This window comes from Melospiza melodia, chromosome 21 (assembly GCF_035770615.1).
Source record: "Melospiza melodia melodia isolate bMelMel2 chromosome 21, bMelMel2.pri, whole genome shotgun sequence".
NCBI classification, from domain to species: Eukaryota; Metazoa; Chordata; class Aves; order Passeriformes; family Passerellidae; genus Melospiza; species Melospiza melodia.
The window spans coordinates 13750316-13767454 of record NC_086214.1 but is presented as its reverse complement, the minus strand read 5'-3'; the positions used below and the strand labels follow the sequence as shown (position 1 = coordinate 13767454).

Here is a 17139-nt window from a genome sequence, read left to right as displayed (position 1 = left end):
GCATTGGCACCCCTGGGTGAGGATTTGGGGGTTGTTGTGCATTGGCTCCCATGGGTGAGGATTTGGGGGTTGATGTGCATTGGCTCCCATGGGTGAGGGTTTGGGAAGTTTGTTAGCACGCATGGGTGAGGATTGGGGGGTTGATGTGTGTTGGCTCCCACGACCGGGCACCTGTGACCGTGAGGGCTGTCCCCAGGTACTTCACGCTGTTCATGAACCTGCTGAACGACTGCAGCGAGGCGGAGGAGGAGGGCGCGGCGGCGGGCGGGCGCAAGCGCGGCATGTCGCGCAGGCTGGCGTCGCTGCGGCACTGCACCGTGCTGGCCATGTCCAACCTGCTCAACGCCAACGTGGACAGCGGCCTCATGCACTCCATAGGTAACGCCCCGCCTGCCCGGTGCCCGCCCCCTGCCTCTGCATCCCCCTCACTGCTGCTGCCTCTCTCCGCAGGCCTGGGCTATCATAAAGACCTCCAGACCAGAGCCACCTTCATGGAAGTCCTCACCAAGATCCTGCAGCAGGGGACGGAGTTTGATACCTTGGCAGAAACAGTGCTAGCGGATCGCTTTGAGAGATTGGTGGAGCTGGTTACGATGATGGGTGATCAGGGGGAGCTTCCCATTGCTATGGCTTTAGCCAATGTGGTGCCTTGTTCTCAGTGGGTAAGTTAGTTTTATTTCCTACATTTTGTTAAAATAATAAGGCGTGAAATAAAAAGTGCCACAACAGTCTGGTACAGAGTGAATAGAGCTGCCACTGACAATAGCTAGCCTTCTTTTGTGTGTTCTTAATAATGTACTGAATCTAAGATCAGATCTTGGTGATAAACTGCATTTTAGTTAACATCTAGGAACTATTTATATACAGTTATTATAATAAATGCATCTGGGCTGGTTATTTATTACGGGTGGTGTGTGCTGTGATGCAGACACACAGAATTGTGTTTTCTCTTCTAGGTTTTAGCAAGATGAGTTGGGCTTTGTTAGACAGCAGAGTAACTGCTTGTCTGTCTGGATAACCATTATGAACTTGTAAGGCTGGATATCCTGAGGCAGATTTTGAGACAAGCAGTAGCATAGGAAACGTTTGCAGAGAGATTGTTTTTGTGTAATTTGATATTTACCTGCCAGAGCCCATAGCAGACATAAAGCTTTATTGCAAACTGCTTGGTGGTTTTGTCATAGTGCTGGGATTTCATACTTGGCTCCCTGCGAGTCAGATTAACTCTTCCTCCTCCCTTTAAGGATGAGCTGGCTCGTGTCCTGGTCACACTCTTTGATTCCCGGCACCTGCTCTACCAGCTCCTCTGGAATATGTTCTCAAAGGAGGTCGAGTTGGCAGACTCCATGCAAACACTCTTCCGAGGAAACAGCTTAGCCAGTAAAATAATGACTTTCTGTTTTAAGGTACATAATCTCTTTTTTTTTCCCTCTGGTACAGATCTCTTCAATCTTTTGAAGGAAAACTTTTTGTGTTTCAACACTTCATGAAGTGAATCTTGTAGAACACTTATGCTCAGGCCCTTAAAAAGTAGGCATCCCTCTGGCACTAAACTTTTGCCTTTCTGACTGGTTCAATTGTATGAGTGATTCTGGGCCAGTGCCAGCTGGAGGACTCTTCCTGCTAAATTCTGAGGTCTTGTTTGTGCTCCCATTTCAGTTCAAAAAGTTGTGTACAAACAGAGGTGAAGTGTGGAGTCAGTGCTCTAAGGAAGAGTGTCTGCTGGTTAATGCAGTTGTTATTTTTTTCTAATTGGAAATTAATTAAAATAGCTGTAGAAATTGATCTTGGTTGTGTTCCAGAGGTGAGACTATAATATACAAACCCGAGTTTTACAGAATTTGGCTTATGTCAAAGCAGCCCAAGTGTTTCAGGCTGTTGAAAGCTTCCAGAACTTGCAGGTTCCTGTGTCAATCTGGGCTCTGTCCTTGTCTCCCCTGCACACAGGTCTATGGTGCTACATATTTGCAGAAGCTGTTGGAACCCTTGCTGCGGACTGTGATCACATCCCCTGACTGGCAGCACGTCAGCTTTGAGGTGGATCCAACAAGGTTTGAGATTCAGGGCAGCAGAGCAGCAATTGTATTTATTTGTAAACATGATTCCCACTCATTCTCTGTAATAGCATTCCTTTTTCCTTGTTGCAGATATTTCTCTTATGCTTTCATACTGTTGTACCTCTCACTTTTCCAGACACATTAATTGTCTCTGCAGCCCTCTTGCTCTGTTGCTTTAAATTATTTCTAACTCTTAGAAAAATCAAAATTATTTCCAACTCTTAAACCATCATGAACTGATAATGCAGTTATCAGTTGGAATTGTGCATGCACATGTTTGTATAAAATGGTCTGAGAGAATGCCACCTATATCTGTCTGTTCATTGCTGAGTTTTACATGGCCTTTTATTTGTTCCTTATGTGGTTTAAAATAATGATGAAACTTTTGTGTAAAAGATCACAGGTATTTCCATAAGAAAAAGGGGAAATGAGGTTCTTACCAAGGATGTAAGTGCAGCTTGTGTTGTGTTTGATTGCTGGTCATACATGTGTGGGTCTGTTTCAGGCTGGAGCCCACAGAGAGCCTTGAAGAGAACCAGAGGAGTCTCTTGCAAATGACAGACAAGTTTTTTCAGGCAATCATAAATTCCTCCTCGGAGTTCCCACCCCAGCTGCGCAGTGTGTGCCATTGTTTATACCAGGTATGCCTGCAGTGCTTGCCTGCCCCTAAGCTTTGGGGTTGGTTTGTGAAATTCCAGCAGTTTGGAGCTTGGTGCTAGACACAGGGGCATCTCTAAAGGCTCTTCTCAGACGTTTGATACGTAACACCAGTCTGATCACTGGGGCTAGGGGTGTTTTAAGGCTTGTGTTTGCAGCCAGCAGGTGACTGAAGGTACCCAGGTTCCCTGACCTCCATCCCCAGCTCCTCTGCTCTGTCCTGTGGCTGCTGAGCCCAGTGTCCTGCTGGATCTCCTTGTGTGTTTCTGATGGATTCAGCTGCTGCTAAAAATCTGAGTAGCAGTTCCCTTGAGGCTCACTGGAAATACAGTTTCCAGTCCAATTGGAGCATGTCACAGAAATGCTGTGCCTGGTGGAATGTTGGAGCTGTGGTCTCAGTGAGGTGCTCTGGAAGAGCTATTTCTGCCTTTTCAGCCAAAGTCTGTATTCAGGTCTAAAGCAAATCCAAGCAAATGGGTTTTCTGACCTGTGTGAAATAATGATGAGTAACAAAAATCCTGTCACATTTGCACAGGGAATGCTGGGGTGATCAGGACAGCTGCTGCAATCCCCAGAGTTTGGGAGTGAGAGCAGGGAATGTGTGTTGGGACTGTTGTGGTCTGGGGTTGTTCCTGTGAGCCCTTGCACTGAAGAAGGTGTGCAGATGCTGAGCCTTGTTCCTGACTGAGAGCTCTGTAAAAGCCTCTGAAGGCTTTTGGTTTCTCTTCCTGACAGTGGCTGTGTTTGGGTTGGTGGCAAAGTGACTTTGAGGTTTTTTGATTTGTTTGGGTTTTGTAATCAGGAAATGAAGTGGGCAGATTGGTCTCCTTCATGGCCACAGTGTCACAGACATCAACTAGAAGAATATTTGAGTGTTCCTGAAAGTATCATGCACAGCCTTGGTTGTTCCTTTTGTTATTGGATGTTACATTCTCCCACACCTCATCCCAGAACTGGGTTTATAGGCTGTTTCCAGGATATGTCATATTATTACCATTTCAGTGCTCCACTGGTAGCAATTATTTCTGTGCAAACCATTGATAATTCCTTCATGAAATGGAATTTTAAAAATGGGCTCACCAGCAGGCATTTCCACAGATTCTTCTATGGAAGCCTTTCCAAGTGTGTTGGCTTTATTCTTGCCTTTACTGTCTGTGGTAATAAGGGTAATTTGTTCCCAAAAGAGAATATTTACTGGCAGATATACAAGTGGTATTAACTGATATTTAGCTTCAATATTTACTACTTTAACTGTTTCTAGTAACAACTAGATTTCTGTACAAGTGTTTGACTAACACTATTTGTAATGAACATTCTGTACTTAAAATTTCAGGGAGTTTTGAGGTCTAGCCTTTATCTGAAAGAAAGTACAACCAGGATTTGACTTGGGGGCATTAATCCATTTTTATTGTATGAACCAAATAGGTGATTTTTATAAGATAACTTCCCTTTTAAAAAGGTGAACATGTTCCATCCAAAGCACTAGTGTGAGAATACATTATACCGAATTTTGTGGTGGTTTTTTCATGCTTAGAGTGTTAAAGTAACTGTGCAAAGAATGCTCACCAGATGTGTTCTGTAAATGATTAGTAGCTAGTTTTAATCACTGTAGCTACCTCACAGAAACGGTGTCTTTGGTTGGATATTGGTGGCTTTGCTGGCTGGTGTTTCTGTTTGGGAACAGAGCCCAGTGAGTGTTTTCGTTTGGAAACATCAATAGCTGGCTACTGGGACAGATTCACCTGGCTCCTTACAGGTAATGTATGTTCAGGAGTGTGATGTGAGAACAAGCATGCTCACAGTACCTCCTCAGAGGATCTGTGCTGCCTCTTCCATCAAGTCCCCACAGGCATGCATGGGTTTTCTTGTGAAGGGAGGGTGGAAACTTTGCTCTCGCTGCGGTATCCCAGTGAGTAGAGTGTGTGTACAGCTGCTCCAGGAGCCACTCATGGAAATTTCACAGGGAAGGTTGGCAGAGGTGCCACTGTTTAAATGTTCATAGGTCCTGCACAGGTTTCAGTTCAGCTTGCTTAGCAGAGGGTTTTCCTGGCTGCTTTGGGTTGGGTGTTTGCTTTTCATCCTGTTCCGTCCTGGACGTGTGGGAGCTCTCAGTGCCAGGGTGACCCTCTGGAGGTGACTGGGTGCTGCCTGGCACCCAGCCCTGGGTGCTGCTGAGGCTCCCAGGGGTGCCCAGCCCTGTCCCAGCTCCCAGGAGTGTTGATGCCTCTGGCTGGGGAGCAGGGCACGAGGGCTGGGGCTTTGCTCAGGTGCTGCTGGAGGTAAAACAGAACTGGGGCCTTCGTGGTGGGTCCCTTTGCATCTCACTGAAATGCAGAAATAAGCACAATAAGTCAGATCTCTTGACTTGGAAATCTCTAATAAATTAACTGTAGGCTGTAGCTTCTTTCTTCCTTTGTCCAGAGAGTGTTTTATGGCAGTTACCTCTCACAGTGTAATAACCCTGATGGTTCACAGGTCTAACCAAATTGAAGGACACACAGAGAAACATTGGGAAGATTTAAAACTCTAAATTTAATTTTAAAAGCAATATGTGTTTCAAAGGTATAACACTACTATTTGTACTGTTAAAATTATTTGGGGATGGTAAAATACATTTGAAAGCTGAATACACCATTTAAGGCCCAAGATTGTGTATCATGAGCACATTGATGTGGTTTGACTTTTAATCTAGCCAGAAATAGTAGAAATGATTGAAATTCAACATTTGCTTGTTTTGTATTTAGTGCTTTGTAAGTAAGATGTAATAAAACTGTGGAATAAAAACTCCATCATCAGTCTTTAGTTTATATATTTCATTTTCTGTTGGTTATGTTTGTTACATTTTACTGTGTAATTTATGTACAAGTCAACATTGGTTTTTTTGTTGCTGTATGTAGTTGGTGCTGTGACTTGTTTGTGCTCATCTCTGTTCTGTAGGCAACTTGCCACTCTCTACTGAATAAAGCTACCGTAAAAGAAAAAAAGGAAAACAAAAAATCAGTAAGTTTGGAGACCTTTTTATTAGCCATTTCTTTCAAAGCACAACAGAAATCTTTTGCTGTTTGTTCAAAATATCTTCACTTCAGTCTATTTGACCTCACTGTAAAATCATTCTACTAATTCTGGCACAAAATAGCTTTCATTTCAATTAACACTGGAATTAAGTTAGATTTAAAATATTCTCTGTGTGCCTATTTGAGTAAATGAGACATTTTTAACATTACTGCTTAGTATTTAATATTCTGACTCTTCTAGTCTTGCCACCATCTTCAAATTAAAAAATTGTGGAAGAAAAATGTTTCCTTTGGTTTTGAGAAAAATCTGGGTCTGTTGAGCTGCTTTAACACTCTGGCAGATAACCTGAGCTTGCATCCTGGGCAAAGAACACTTAATATTTGTGGGGTAGTCGAAAGAGGCTCGTGAGACTTGTTTCTGACATGTTGTCTTCTGTTTCCTTTGTGATGAAGTGAGAAAACCCCAGTTTTAGCACTTGTATTATTTCCTGAGAAAAGCAAATTTTCCATTATAAGTAACTTGCTGTGTTAGGGTTTAGATCTGTGGGTTGCTTTAGAGCATTGTCTTTAAAAGTTCAGACTTACTCTTTTCTTTGGCAGTGACCTCAAAATACAAAGTATGAAGCAACCAGAATGGAAATCTAGACTTTTATTAAATACTGTTATTTTTGCTGTAGCTGAGCAGAATAGTAATCATGTTTAAAATGCAAAAGTTGTGGGCAAACCAGTATTTTACAAGAAAATAGCAGTAATTGCATCACAAGGTAACTGACTGGAGTTGCTAATGAACCAAAGTGATTTTTGGTGTATTTTGTACTAATGGCTTTGTCTGGTTTGAGCAGCATGATTTGAGATTGCATTAGTTATGTTTTGAAGTATTTTACTAAACTGGGATTTGTTTGGAGTTTTTTATTTTAAACTATACAGACAATATCAAGTTTGCTAATTTTATTCTGTGGAAAGGAAGAATCTGACTCCTTTTGATTAACCATTGTTACTTGTTACAGTATACACATGAGGACAGTGATGTTTTATAGAACCACATGTTGAATATCTAAGAACTTCATTTTTGTCAGGAAGCTTGTCTTTAACTTTTCAAAGTTAAATCAGAGACATCCAAAGAACAATTCTCCTCTTAGTAATGCATAGTTGATTTCCTAAAAGAAAAGAGATTTCTTGGGAATTATTTTTTTCCTGGATGGCAAAGGACAATATTTTAAATCTGCTCAGTGGTTTTATACAGTGTATGTGTAGGCAGAGGAGTGCAGTGGCTACTCAGCTCTGGCTCCTTCTGTCCTGCTGTGGACAGATGATGGTTCTGAAGGGTATTTCTGCAAATAGCTCCTCCTCACAAATGGAAAATGACTCCTGAAGCTGTAGAGTACAGTGTTATTGTTGGAGAGGCTCGTGGCTCAGTGTGCAGTTACAAACGCACAGATCAAAGACCCAGTAGGTGGAAGGTGTTCCCTGCCCTGGGGGACGGCACTGCACACCTGAGGCACCTGCGGGGTCCCTCCAGGGGCAGGGCCCTGCGTGGGGCCAGCTCTGAGACATGGCCAGGAGCTCTGGCAGCCGTGTCCCTGCCACGGGAGCTGTGCAGCAGCTGAGGGAGAGCCAGCTGCTGTCTGAGAGCCCCACTCCTTCCCTCTCGTTCTGGTTCTCTGGGATGCAAGAGAGTGCCGCTCCAAGGTGCTGCGCATGGTCGGTGTGGAAGGAATGCTTGGCTTGGCTTGCCACGCAGGGCTTGTGGCAGCCCCTGGCCGGTGCTAAGTGCAGGCTTGTTGTGTGTGCTTGTCCGTGCACAGGTGGTGAGCCAGCGCTTCCCCCAGAACAGCATCGGGGCCGTGGGCAGCGCCATGTTCCTGCGCTTCATCAACCCCGCCATCGTGTCCCCGTACGAGGCGGGCATCCTGGACAAGAAACCGCCGCCCCGCATCGAGCGCGGCCTCAAGCTCATGTCCAAGGTGAACCCACCCCCTGTCTGCCTGCCCTGCTGTGTGTGTACCTGCTGCCGTGCTGCTCTTTCACCAGTGTGAGAAAAGGGGAAAATGTGGAGGTTTTTGTAGCAGCCAGCACGTTTATTGAAGGTGCAGCATCTGTGCTGTGTTTATGCATTGTGGCATTGCTCGAGTTCTCAGCAGTGTAAGGTTGGGGATGAACACTTGGCCAAAAGGATGGATAAGAGAGTGGAATTCCAGCCCTTCACTTGAACTTCTCATTTGGGTAACAAAGAGACCAATGTTCCTATGAGCACAGTGAGGGTAGCAGTGCCAGCATTTATCAAGTTCATCCCACTGCTATAGAAGGGATTTTTCCTGTCTTTTATCTTATTTGGTCATATTTCTTGTAAAAAAAATTTAAAAATATTTAATGAGGGCACACAAATTCTGTGATCTGTCTATATTATCCATTGTAAGTGTTGGGAAATCGTATTTTTCTTTAGATGTGCTACTGCTTTTTCTTACCTGCCTTAAGTTCCAGGAGAAATACTTAATAACTCACTGGTGGTTTGAAAGATGATTTATTTTCCTAGTTTAAAGTTCATAAAAAAGTGAATTGGTTTTTAGTATTTAAAAGTATGAGAAACAAAAACCTTTGAAAGTGAGTGTATTTTAAGTTACTTGACTTACTGGCTTTTTGTTGTAACACCTCAAGACAACAAGTGAAAATAAACTGTTTCTGCCAGTTTAACTTCACAGGCAGAAATGTTTGTGTCAATTGCTGTAACAGTAATGCATTAAACCTCTGTGTGTCCCTGCCATGATTTTCCCTTTAGATCCTTCAGAGCATTGCCAACCACGTGCTGTTCACAAAGGAGGAGCACATGCGGCCTTTCAATGACTTTGTGAAGAGCAATTTTGATGCGGCGCGAAGGTACGGCCTGGGGACAGCACCTGGGTTGTGCTGTGTGCAGGGAGAGCTGGGGTGCCCCTGCAGGACAGCCCTTCACTGTCCCTGCCACCCTGATGTGTGCTCCTGGCTGGGAATTGCAGGTTTTTCCTGGACATCGCGTCCGACTGCCCGGCCAGCGACACCGTCAACCACAGCCTGTCGTTCATCAGCGACGGCAACGTGCTGGCCCTGCACCGCCTGCTCTGGAACAACCAGGAGAAAATCGGCCAGTACCTGTCCAGCAACAGGTGAGCCTGCAGCCCTGAGTGGGGCGTGTGCTCAGGGGAGAGCCAGCACAGTCCTGGAGTGCCTTGTGTTGGAAGGAACCATAAAGCTCGTCCCAGCCATGGGCAGGGACACCTTCCACTATCCCAGTGAGCTCCAAGCCCTGTCCAGCCTGCCCTGGGACACTTGCAGGGATGGGGCAGCCACAGCTTCTCTGGGAACCTGTGCCAGGACCTCCCCACCCTCACAGGGAAGGATTTCTTCCTAATATCCAATCTAAATCTCCCCTCCTTCAGCTGAAAGCTGTTAAAAGTTGGAAATACTCCCTTCTGTTGCTTCTGTTATTACTGAGAAGAATATCAGTAATCATTGAAGATTTCTCATAATTACTTTAATAAAGAAAATGCTGCTTGTTCCAGTTGAGGAAGGATAGTGGGAATTGCTGAGTGAAGGAGGAGCTCCCTGACAGAGAACATGTTGTTTGTAGGGACCACAAGGCTGTTGGACGACGACCTTTTGACAAGATGGCAACGCTTCTTGCCTACCTGGGGCCTCCTGAGCACAAACCTGTGGCAGATACACATTGGTCCAGCTTAAATCTCACTAGTTCCAAGTTTGAGGAGTTTATGACAAGGTAATAAGATTATTGTGGTGGGGACACACAATGTGGGTTTCTAGACTTTATCATGTGAGGATATATCAGTAGTTCTTAAGACTCTGCAATCAAGACTGTTTTAAAGGAGAATTAAAAAAGCTGAGTCTACACAAACCTTTTAGGTTTCTGAGTAGATTTTAATTTAAAAAACTAAACCGAGTATGAGAAATGGTGGTAATGTATGTGATTTAAGGAAGACTCAGGATTGTGTAAACTTAATACTTTTGTTCAGAGATGGAAGTAAAGAGGGTTTGGGATTTTTAAAATTTGTTTGAAAGGCAGTTGTGAAACTTGATGTCAATGTATTGCTTTTTAGGCATCAGGTACATGAGAAAGAGGAGTTCAAAGCACTGAAAACATTAAATATTTTCTACCAAGCTGGGACATCCAAAGTTGGCAATCCTGTTTTCTACTACATCGCTCGGCGGTAAGAAACCTTTCACCTTCCCAGTCTGAAATGAACCTGTCACTCAGAGGTGTCAAGTGTATGTAAGAGACACCAGCTTGGTAACAAACAAGTGTCTGAAAATAGCTTATTTGTTAATATTTGCTGATGGTATTTTTGAGTTTTTTCCTAAAGCAAGATTGTCATTTCAAAGTAATTACACTCATGAGAGGAGTCATTCCTGGAGGTGTTGAGCAAGGGGAGATCGCTGTGCTCACCCCCAGGTGTGGTCAGGAGCAGCTCTGAGGGTTGGGTGAGCTGCTGAAGCTGCTCTCTGTGCTGAGGTGCTGCTGGTGGGGGTGTGCTCCAGCCCTGGGCAGGCTGGTTTGGCCTGGGGGGCCATGGCAGTGCTGCCAGGGCTGGGATTTCTCCTGTCCTGCCATCAGCAGGCACTTTGGGGTGCTGGCACAGCCCCTGGGCTGTTCATGGTCTGGTCATTGCAGGTGCATTTTGTGCCTCTGGGAGCAGAGCCCTGCCTGGGGCTGCTGGGGTTGCTCTGTGGTTTGTGCAGTGGCTCTGGGGGGGCACTTTCTGTGTTGTCACGAGAGGATGTCATCAGTGGTGATTCTTTGGATGGAGTGAAAGAACACAAGATGAGGAGCATCATTTTTTTAAGCAAGATCCCTAATGTTTAATCCCCTTACATGCACAGAGTTAGAATCAAAGGCAGTCTTTTGAATCCTCTTTAAAAAACTCTGTTTGCTTGCCACATTTTCCTTCTCCATTTTGTTCCATTAGACACAGTCTTATTTCATGTCAAGTAAAACAAAATGCCTGCATTGTTATCCTGCCTTGTTCAGACAAGAAATTAGGTATACAAATGCAGAGAGTAGTGATAACCCATCTTAAAAAGTGACTGTGCCTGGCAGTGATCCGAGGCATCCTTATGTATTCTGTGCAGACCTGACATGCAGTGTTTCCTTGTTTGCAGAGCAAGAAATGGTTATTTCATCTGCAGAGAAAGAGTTTCTGGAAGTAAATCAAAACAAAAGTTTGCACCACATGTTTGCTAGGCCTAGCTCACCTCCCTCTTCTTTAAAAGCAGAAAGATTAATTTATCCAAAGATGCCTCACTGGGTAAAACTGTCGTGGTCCAGTCAGCCAAACATTCCTGCCTTCAGAGAGGGTGGGCAGGAGCAGATTTCTGAACATTTTATCCAGGTATGGGATATTCCTGAAAATATGGTTGGACTGCAACATGGGCCTTGCTGCTAGGTGAGTTATTACCTTTGTCTTCAGCAGCTGCACAGTTCAGGAATCCTGGCAGGGCTGCCTGTCAAACCAGCAGGAAGGGCTTTGCTCTGGGACAATGCTCTGGCATCATCTCTTCTCACAGGGATGTGGCTAAGTGGAGCTTATTTGGGGTGTTTGTCTTCTACTTCTGAGACAGGTGTTGTGTTTGTTTTCAAGGTGTGAAATGTGGAAGAATTATTTAGATTGAAGCTGCTAGGCTATTTGAGGGCTTGTAGCAGGCTGGGCTTTTTTTGGGGTTGTTTTTTTTCCCTTTTTTTTTTCTTTTTTTTTTTTTTGTAGTTGAAGATCTTGTTGCTAAGGCATTGTTGAGTCATTTTACTGATATATCTGGATCAGTTTATGTCCTCCTTGTGCTGTGAAATTTAATTCCTTCTGTCATCTGTCTTCACATTTTGTTTCCTGGGCAACAACCCAGCTTCTGGAGCCAGTGCTCTTCTGTTTTTAATCCCTATCCAGTTACAAAAATTATCCATAAATCAATGAATATTGATCCTGAACTACTGCCATTAGGTTTTAAGGCTGATCCCAAACTAATTAATAGGAATAAAACCTCTGAGTTATTGCTGCAGACCGCAGCAATCCCCACAGCAATTTTACCCTTTCCAGAGTGAGTACCCAGCTATTAGGGGTGTGCCAGGGCTTTTCTGGGTATTTTGAATATTGCCCTGAAACGCTGAATGGTTGTTTTGGATAGCAATTTCAGCGGGAATAGATTATTTTGTGTTTCTGGAGGCCTGAGTGCACAGGGTGTTTACAAGCCCCGGCCCGAGCTCAGCTCAGAGTGGCTGCGCAGTTGCCCAGCAACAAGTGCTCGACTCCCACACTCCTGCCTCCTCCCTGTGCCTTATCGACTCATTCGTATTCCAGAAAAATACCAGGAAGCCTCCATTCCAGTCTGCCTTTCTGAAAGCAGTCTGAGCAGGCAGCCCTGGTGCTGCAGCAGCTCAGGCAGGGTTTGGGAGGGAGCAGAGCCCTGGAGTGCCGTGGTCCAGCTCACTTCACACCCAGCTGTGGGTCTGCATCCAGCTCCCCAGTCCTGCCTGTGCTTTTAGGAAACCCCAGAGCCCCATTTCCCCTTCCAGGCTTTTCTTAGCCTGCTGAGCACTCTGAAGGCTGAATAGCATGTCCTTCAGGATGGGGGCTTGCAGTTTGCCCCAGATAACCTCTGGAAAGCAGTGTTTCCTGTTGCTGGTCATCACATTGTCTCATTATGGGTGAAACATTCTCAGAGCCTTAAAGTCAATTCCCTGTAGGTTTTTTAATGCAATAGAATTTAGCATCCTGTACTGATTCTGCAGCAAAGACACATGCAGTATTTCCTGTAATTTCCTCAAATCAAGCAGTTTAGCCACAGCACCTCATTTTGTAATGAGTCCTGCCTTGCAAGCCCAGCTGCTCCCACTGTGTGGGATGAGGCCAGAGAATGATGCAGTTCTGGGAATTGCTGAGTTCTGAGCTTGGGAAATAGGTTGGTGCTGTGCTACAGTCAGTCAGCCCTTAGCAAACCCAGGGACTGTCCAGGGACTGTGGCAGCAGGGACTTCTTCAGTGTTTCTAAGTTCTAAAGAGTAGGAAGGGGAAGGATAGTCACAGTGTTGTGTCATCAGCTTATTGCTAAACAGTATTAGAGATACATCAGTATCTAAATAGTGCAATTTAATATAACCATAATTTCCCCCCATAAGACTGCTTCAAACAGGTTTGTATAATACAATGCTATCTATTTATTCATTTTACTCTGCTTATTAGAAAAGAAGCACAGTCACTAGTTCAGTTCAATACAAACATAACTTTATTTTTATTTAAATGCCAATGAAATAACTGTACAAATCCATTGTGTAACATTTACTGTTAGAAATTAAAACACGTATCTGGTTATAGAAATACTGTTCACAATTGGAAAGTTGTCATTTCTCTGATACCAGTAGTTGTAAATGATCTACAGCCCCCATTGACACCTTAGGAGGAACAGGTAGAGGACTCCAGTCTTGGTTGTGAGGTTTTCTGGGTTTTGCAGCACCTTCATGCTACAATAACTGGAAAATAAATGGCCTGGAATGAATGGAAAACATTGTATAAGATCTGTAATATTAAGTGGATAATACTTTTTCAATTAACTTGTTCTTCAGTTTTCATTTCATGCTGTTTGCAAAACTTCATCTGTAGTATATCAGGTACCTTTGCCATAATTTAAATAGTTTTCCTAGAGTGGACAGAACCATGCGTGCAGCTATTTCTACTGGCTGGCGGAGCAGATGTCGAGGAGAAGAGCATCCATGCTCGCCCTTAGAAAGCAGGGATTTGGGCATGTTCAGTGCCATGGCCTGCATTCCTTCTCTCTGGAGTCACAAGAGTCAGGAGTGTTTCAGTGACAGCTCACCAGCTAACTGCTTAATTGATTTGTTACATGACTTGTGTTAGAAATCAGCTGGTGTTTCATTTTACTGATAGTAGTTTGCTACGTTCTGGCTGATTTGTGGGTATTCTTTTAAGCAGAACATATTAACATTTCAGGATGTCACTTGACATAAAGTCAAGGAGTTCCAGGTCATTAATTTGGGTAGATAACTCCTTGGTGTTTGTCAGTGTCATGGCATTGAACATCTGGCATTTTTTGCTACTTTTATCTCTTTTTTTCTTCTTTTTTTTTCTTTTTTTAATATGGAGAGAGCAATAACTTGCCTGCGGTCTCTAAGTCAAGCCAGAGCAGAAGGATACTGGCCCCTACCACTGTCCCATGCTGAAGTTGGACCATGTTGCCGTCTCGGTTTACACCCTCTTAGCAGACATCATGGCATTGTCATATTTAATTCCTACATTCAAAACTGTTGTTCTTCATATTTAAAATGCTCTAATACATATGAAGCAAACGTAGATATACATGCTAGCGATTTTGCTCAGGAATAACTTCTGATTAGTGAAACAGTTCGGTTTAGTTCCTTTATTTTTTTCCCTTTCTTTTGCATGTCATCGTAACTTACAAAGAATCTGTGCTGCTATATTACAGGAATTGCTCACTGGCAAGTCAAGCAAGACAATGCAGATATGATACAGGCCTTCTGTTTTTTTCCAGTTGTTCAATGACAAAATCATATGTAAAATCAGTACTTAAAATTCTGATGTGTTTATTCTGTGCAAGTAAGATGAAAAATTTAAATACAAAATAAGCACATTTTTAAAAACAAAATAATAGATTAGTTGTTCTCAATTAAGACATATGAAAATAAGTAGCAGCTTAGTATCAAGACATTAGTGTGCGCGTCTTTAAGAACTGTTACTTTCTTTAGATCAGTGTCGGGACTTTGAATTTCTTTCATTCATTATTTCAGCTGGATGTGTTAACTCCAGCTGTTATCACAGGAATAACCCCAGTAATTTCCATGGGGTGCAAGCCCTTAGTCCATAGCCAGGGCCAGGGCGTGCAGCAGTGCCAGGCAGAGCAGCCCCATCGGCCAGCGGCTGGCGCGGGAGGGCACGCTTGGCGTGGCCTCCTCCTTCCTTAAGGTAGCGGTTGTGCTTTGAGGCATCTTGGAGTAGTTAGTTGGCATTCCACTGGTGATGCTTAAAGTCATGGGAGTGGTGGAGGATCCCGTGGCCGGGGCCAGGCTGGCGTTGCCCTCGGTGGAGTCCTGGACGAGGATTGTGCGGGTGGCCGCGGCCTCCTGGGGGCCATCAGGGGAGTCCGTGCCGGGGAACAGGGCCGGGGGGCTTTGGCTCCCCAAGGGAGGGACTTCCTTGGCTTTCAGTTGTTTGTGTGTTTTGGTCACTTTGGTGGGCTCGGGTGCCGCGGCAGAAGCCTCCCTGTCGGCTGCCTTGGTGCCTTTGATCATGGGGCTGGAGTCCAGGGCCGTGGGCTGGCCCGGGGCTGGCCCGGTGCTCACCCAGGGCTGCTCAGCACAGGGGGCCCCCAGCACACGGGCAGCTGTGCCCTGCACCCACTGCAGCACATAAGGGATGGTTTCGTTATCGCTGCACGACCAGGGGTTGTTGTACAGAGTTATTACCTGCAGCTGGGAGAGCTGGTCAAAGGCTTTGTCAGGAATGTATGAGAACTTGTTGTTGTGCAGGTAGAGGCTTGTGAGGTGTTGCAGTCTCACCAGTGTTCCTGGGAGTATCTGGGACAAGAAGTTATTGGATAGATCCACTGTCTCTATGTTGTAGGGCATATTGGTTGGAACTGTCCAAAGTTTGTTGCTGCTGAGATTGAGAAACTTGAGACTGCTCAGTGTGTTGTTGATCAGGACAGCTCTTTCCACCATATTCCTGGAAATATCGAGCACTCTAAGATTCCACTGGTAAGCTGTATCAAGTTTCTGAAGAACTTTAATGTTGTTGTTTGTGGCATATAATTCCCATAAGGACTTGGGCAGATGAGCAGGAACATTCTTGAGCCAATTATTTGAAATATCAAGGGTCCTCAGATTGGTGAACCTCGTTAGCTGATGATCGAGATCTACAAACTGGTTAAAGGACAGGTTTAAATATGTAAGGTTGTCTTGAAGTCCCTGGGGCAGTACAGTTAAGTTTCTGCCTGAACAGTCCACATTCCTGTCGTTTCCTGAGCACTTACAGCTAGAAGGACAGATACCCAAACCAGTGGGTATGAAAACCAGAAGGACCAGCAGACAGGTAGATGTATTCAATATCTGGTATTCCATTGTTGCCTGGAAATAAATATACCAAAATGACACCCTTTAAATCCATGTAATACATTTTATCTCCGTATAAGGGTTGTCTTGGCAATGGCCACTTGCAGGAGAAATTAAGTAAAAATATCAATAACCCCCTTTGTGGCACGGTCCTTTTTAGAATTGTTCAAGAGAGACTTCACAAAGCATCCCTTCAGCCTGTCATGTTGTCTGGCAGAATGAGACTTGTTTTTTTCATCTCCCTTTCCCCCTCCAGCTCAAATGAGGGCTTTCTTCCGAAAACGCAAGTCTCTTCCAAACGTTATACAATGTCTGCTTCTTGTTTTTAGTGATTTCAAGCCTATATTATGTTTGGAATAATGTGTTCATTTATAGAGGATGAAAAAATGGCTGTCAACTGGATCTTCACAAATCTCTGCAGTAATGTAGCAGTCCCCCCCATCCAGGCATGCTGTTTGCTTAAGTAAATTGGTTAAAATACATCGTAGGAATTTAGCTTGAACCCCAAATTCCAGTGTTCATGCTAACATGCACTGTAGCATTTTTTCCTCCTTGCAATGTTAATTACGATCTCAAAGCTGGAAACACATGTTTAGAACCCGAGTTACCGTTAGTAAGAAATCTCAGACACTGCAGCAAATTTCTGGTGCAAGCATCTGTCATCAGCTCCTAATTCCATTCCCGTTTCCTTCTCTGATTTGGTAGTAGGATTTTGTGAGTAAAATCAAAAAGCACAAACTTACCGTGGTGTCCTGCAGTATCAGCACATCGTTTCTGTGATGGATTGGAGCTTAGAGGTCGCCTTGTTCTGGAGAGCAGCTCCAGAGGCTGCCGAGGGCTGTGCTTGTCTCAGCTGCATCGTACGGCTGCGCCCGGCTCCGCAACCACCTGATCCTGTGGGCACTGCAGAGCCGGCCCTGAGCCCTGGCAGGGACCTGCTGGGGCAGGGAGTGCCCGGCTGCCCCCAGCCCTGCCAGGGAGGGACCTGCTGGGGCAGGGAGTGCCCGGCTGCCCCCAGCCCTGGCAAAGAGTGCCCGGCTGCCCCCAGCCCTGCCAGGGAGGGACCTGCTGGGGCAGGGAGTGCCCGGCTGCCCCGAGCCCTGCCAGGGAGGCACCTGCTGGGGCAGGGAGTGCCTGGCTCCCCCGAGCCCTGGCAGGGAGGGACCTGCAGGGACAGGGAGTGCCCGGCTCCCCCGAGTCCTGCAGGGACCTGCAGGGACAGGGAGTGCCCGGCTCCCCCCAGCCCTGCCAGGGAGGGACCTGCTGGGACAGGGAGTGCCACCAGGAGCTCC

The 17139-nt window shown here is 45.1% G+C and overlaps 2 protein-coding genes across 7 annotated transcripts in view; one reads left to right on the top strand and one right to left on the bottom strand.

The window, feature by feature from the left end:
* NF1 (neurofibromin 1) overlaps positions 1 to 17139 on the top strand; it is a 73395-nt gene that overhangs the window by 25736 nt on the left and 30520 nt on the right. For 3 of the 5 annotated variants that reach the window (XM_063173803.1, XM_063173799.1, XM_063173798.1), the window contains exons 26-36: positions 197 to 378; positions 451 to 662; positions 1245 to 1406; positions 1948 to 2051; positions 2563 to 2698; positions 5652 to 5714; positions 7534 to 7692; positions 8505 to 8602; positions 8722 to 8868; positions 9333 to 9479; positions 9817 to 9927. In XM_063173803.1, the coding sequence (XP_063029873.1) occupies positions 197 to 378; positions 451 to 662; positions 1245 to 1406; positions 1948 to 2051; positions 2563 to 2698; positions 5652 to 5714; positions 7534 to 7692; positions 8505 to 8602; positions 8722 to 8868; positions 9333 to 9479; positions 9817 to 9927 (1521 nt within the window). The remainder of the gene's footprint in view (positions 1 to 196; positions 379 to 450; positions 663 to 1244; positions 1407 to 1947; positions 2052 to 2562; positions 2699 to 5651; positions 5715 to 7533; positions 7693 to 8504; positions 8603 to 8721; positions 8869 to 9332; positions 9480 to 9816; positions 9928 to 17139) is intronic. The other 2 variants (XM_063173802.1, XM_063173801.1) reach the window with 1 other exon arrangement.
* OMG (oligodendrocyte myelin glycoprotein) lies at positions 12968 to 16848 on the bottom strand. 2 transcript variants are annotated; one of them, XM_063173805.1, is made up of 2 exons: positions 16591 to 16848; positions 12968 to 15658 (listed from the first exon to the last, which is right to left on the bottom strand). In XM_063173805.1, exon 2 carries the CDS (start codon positions 15455 to 15457, stop codon positions 14594 to 14596), a length of 864 nt encoding a protein of 287 aa, XP_063029875.1. In that variant the 5' UTR covers positions 15458 to 15658; positions 16591 to 16848; the 3' UTR covers positions 12968 to 14593. The 2 variants fall into 2 exon arrangements, with proteins under 2 accessions (XP_063029875.1, XP_063029874.1); XM_063173804.1 differs by having other exon boundaries at positions 12968 to 15862; positions 16591 to 16843.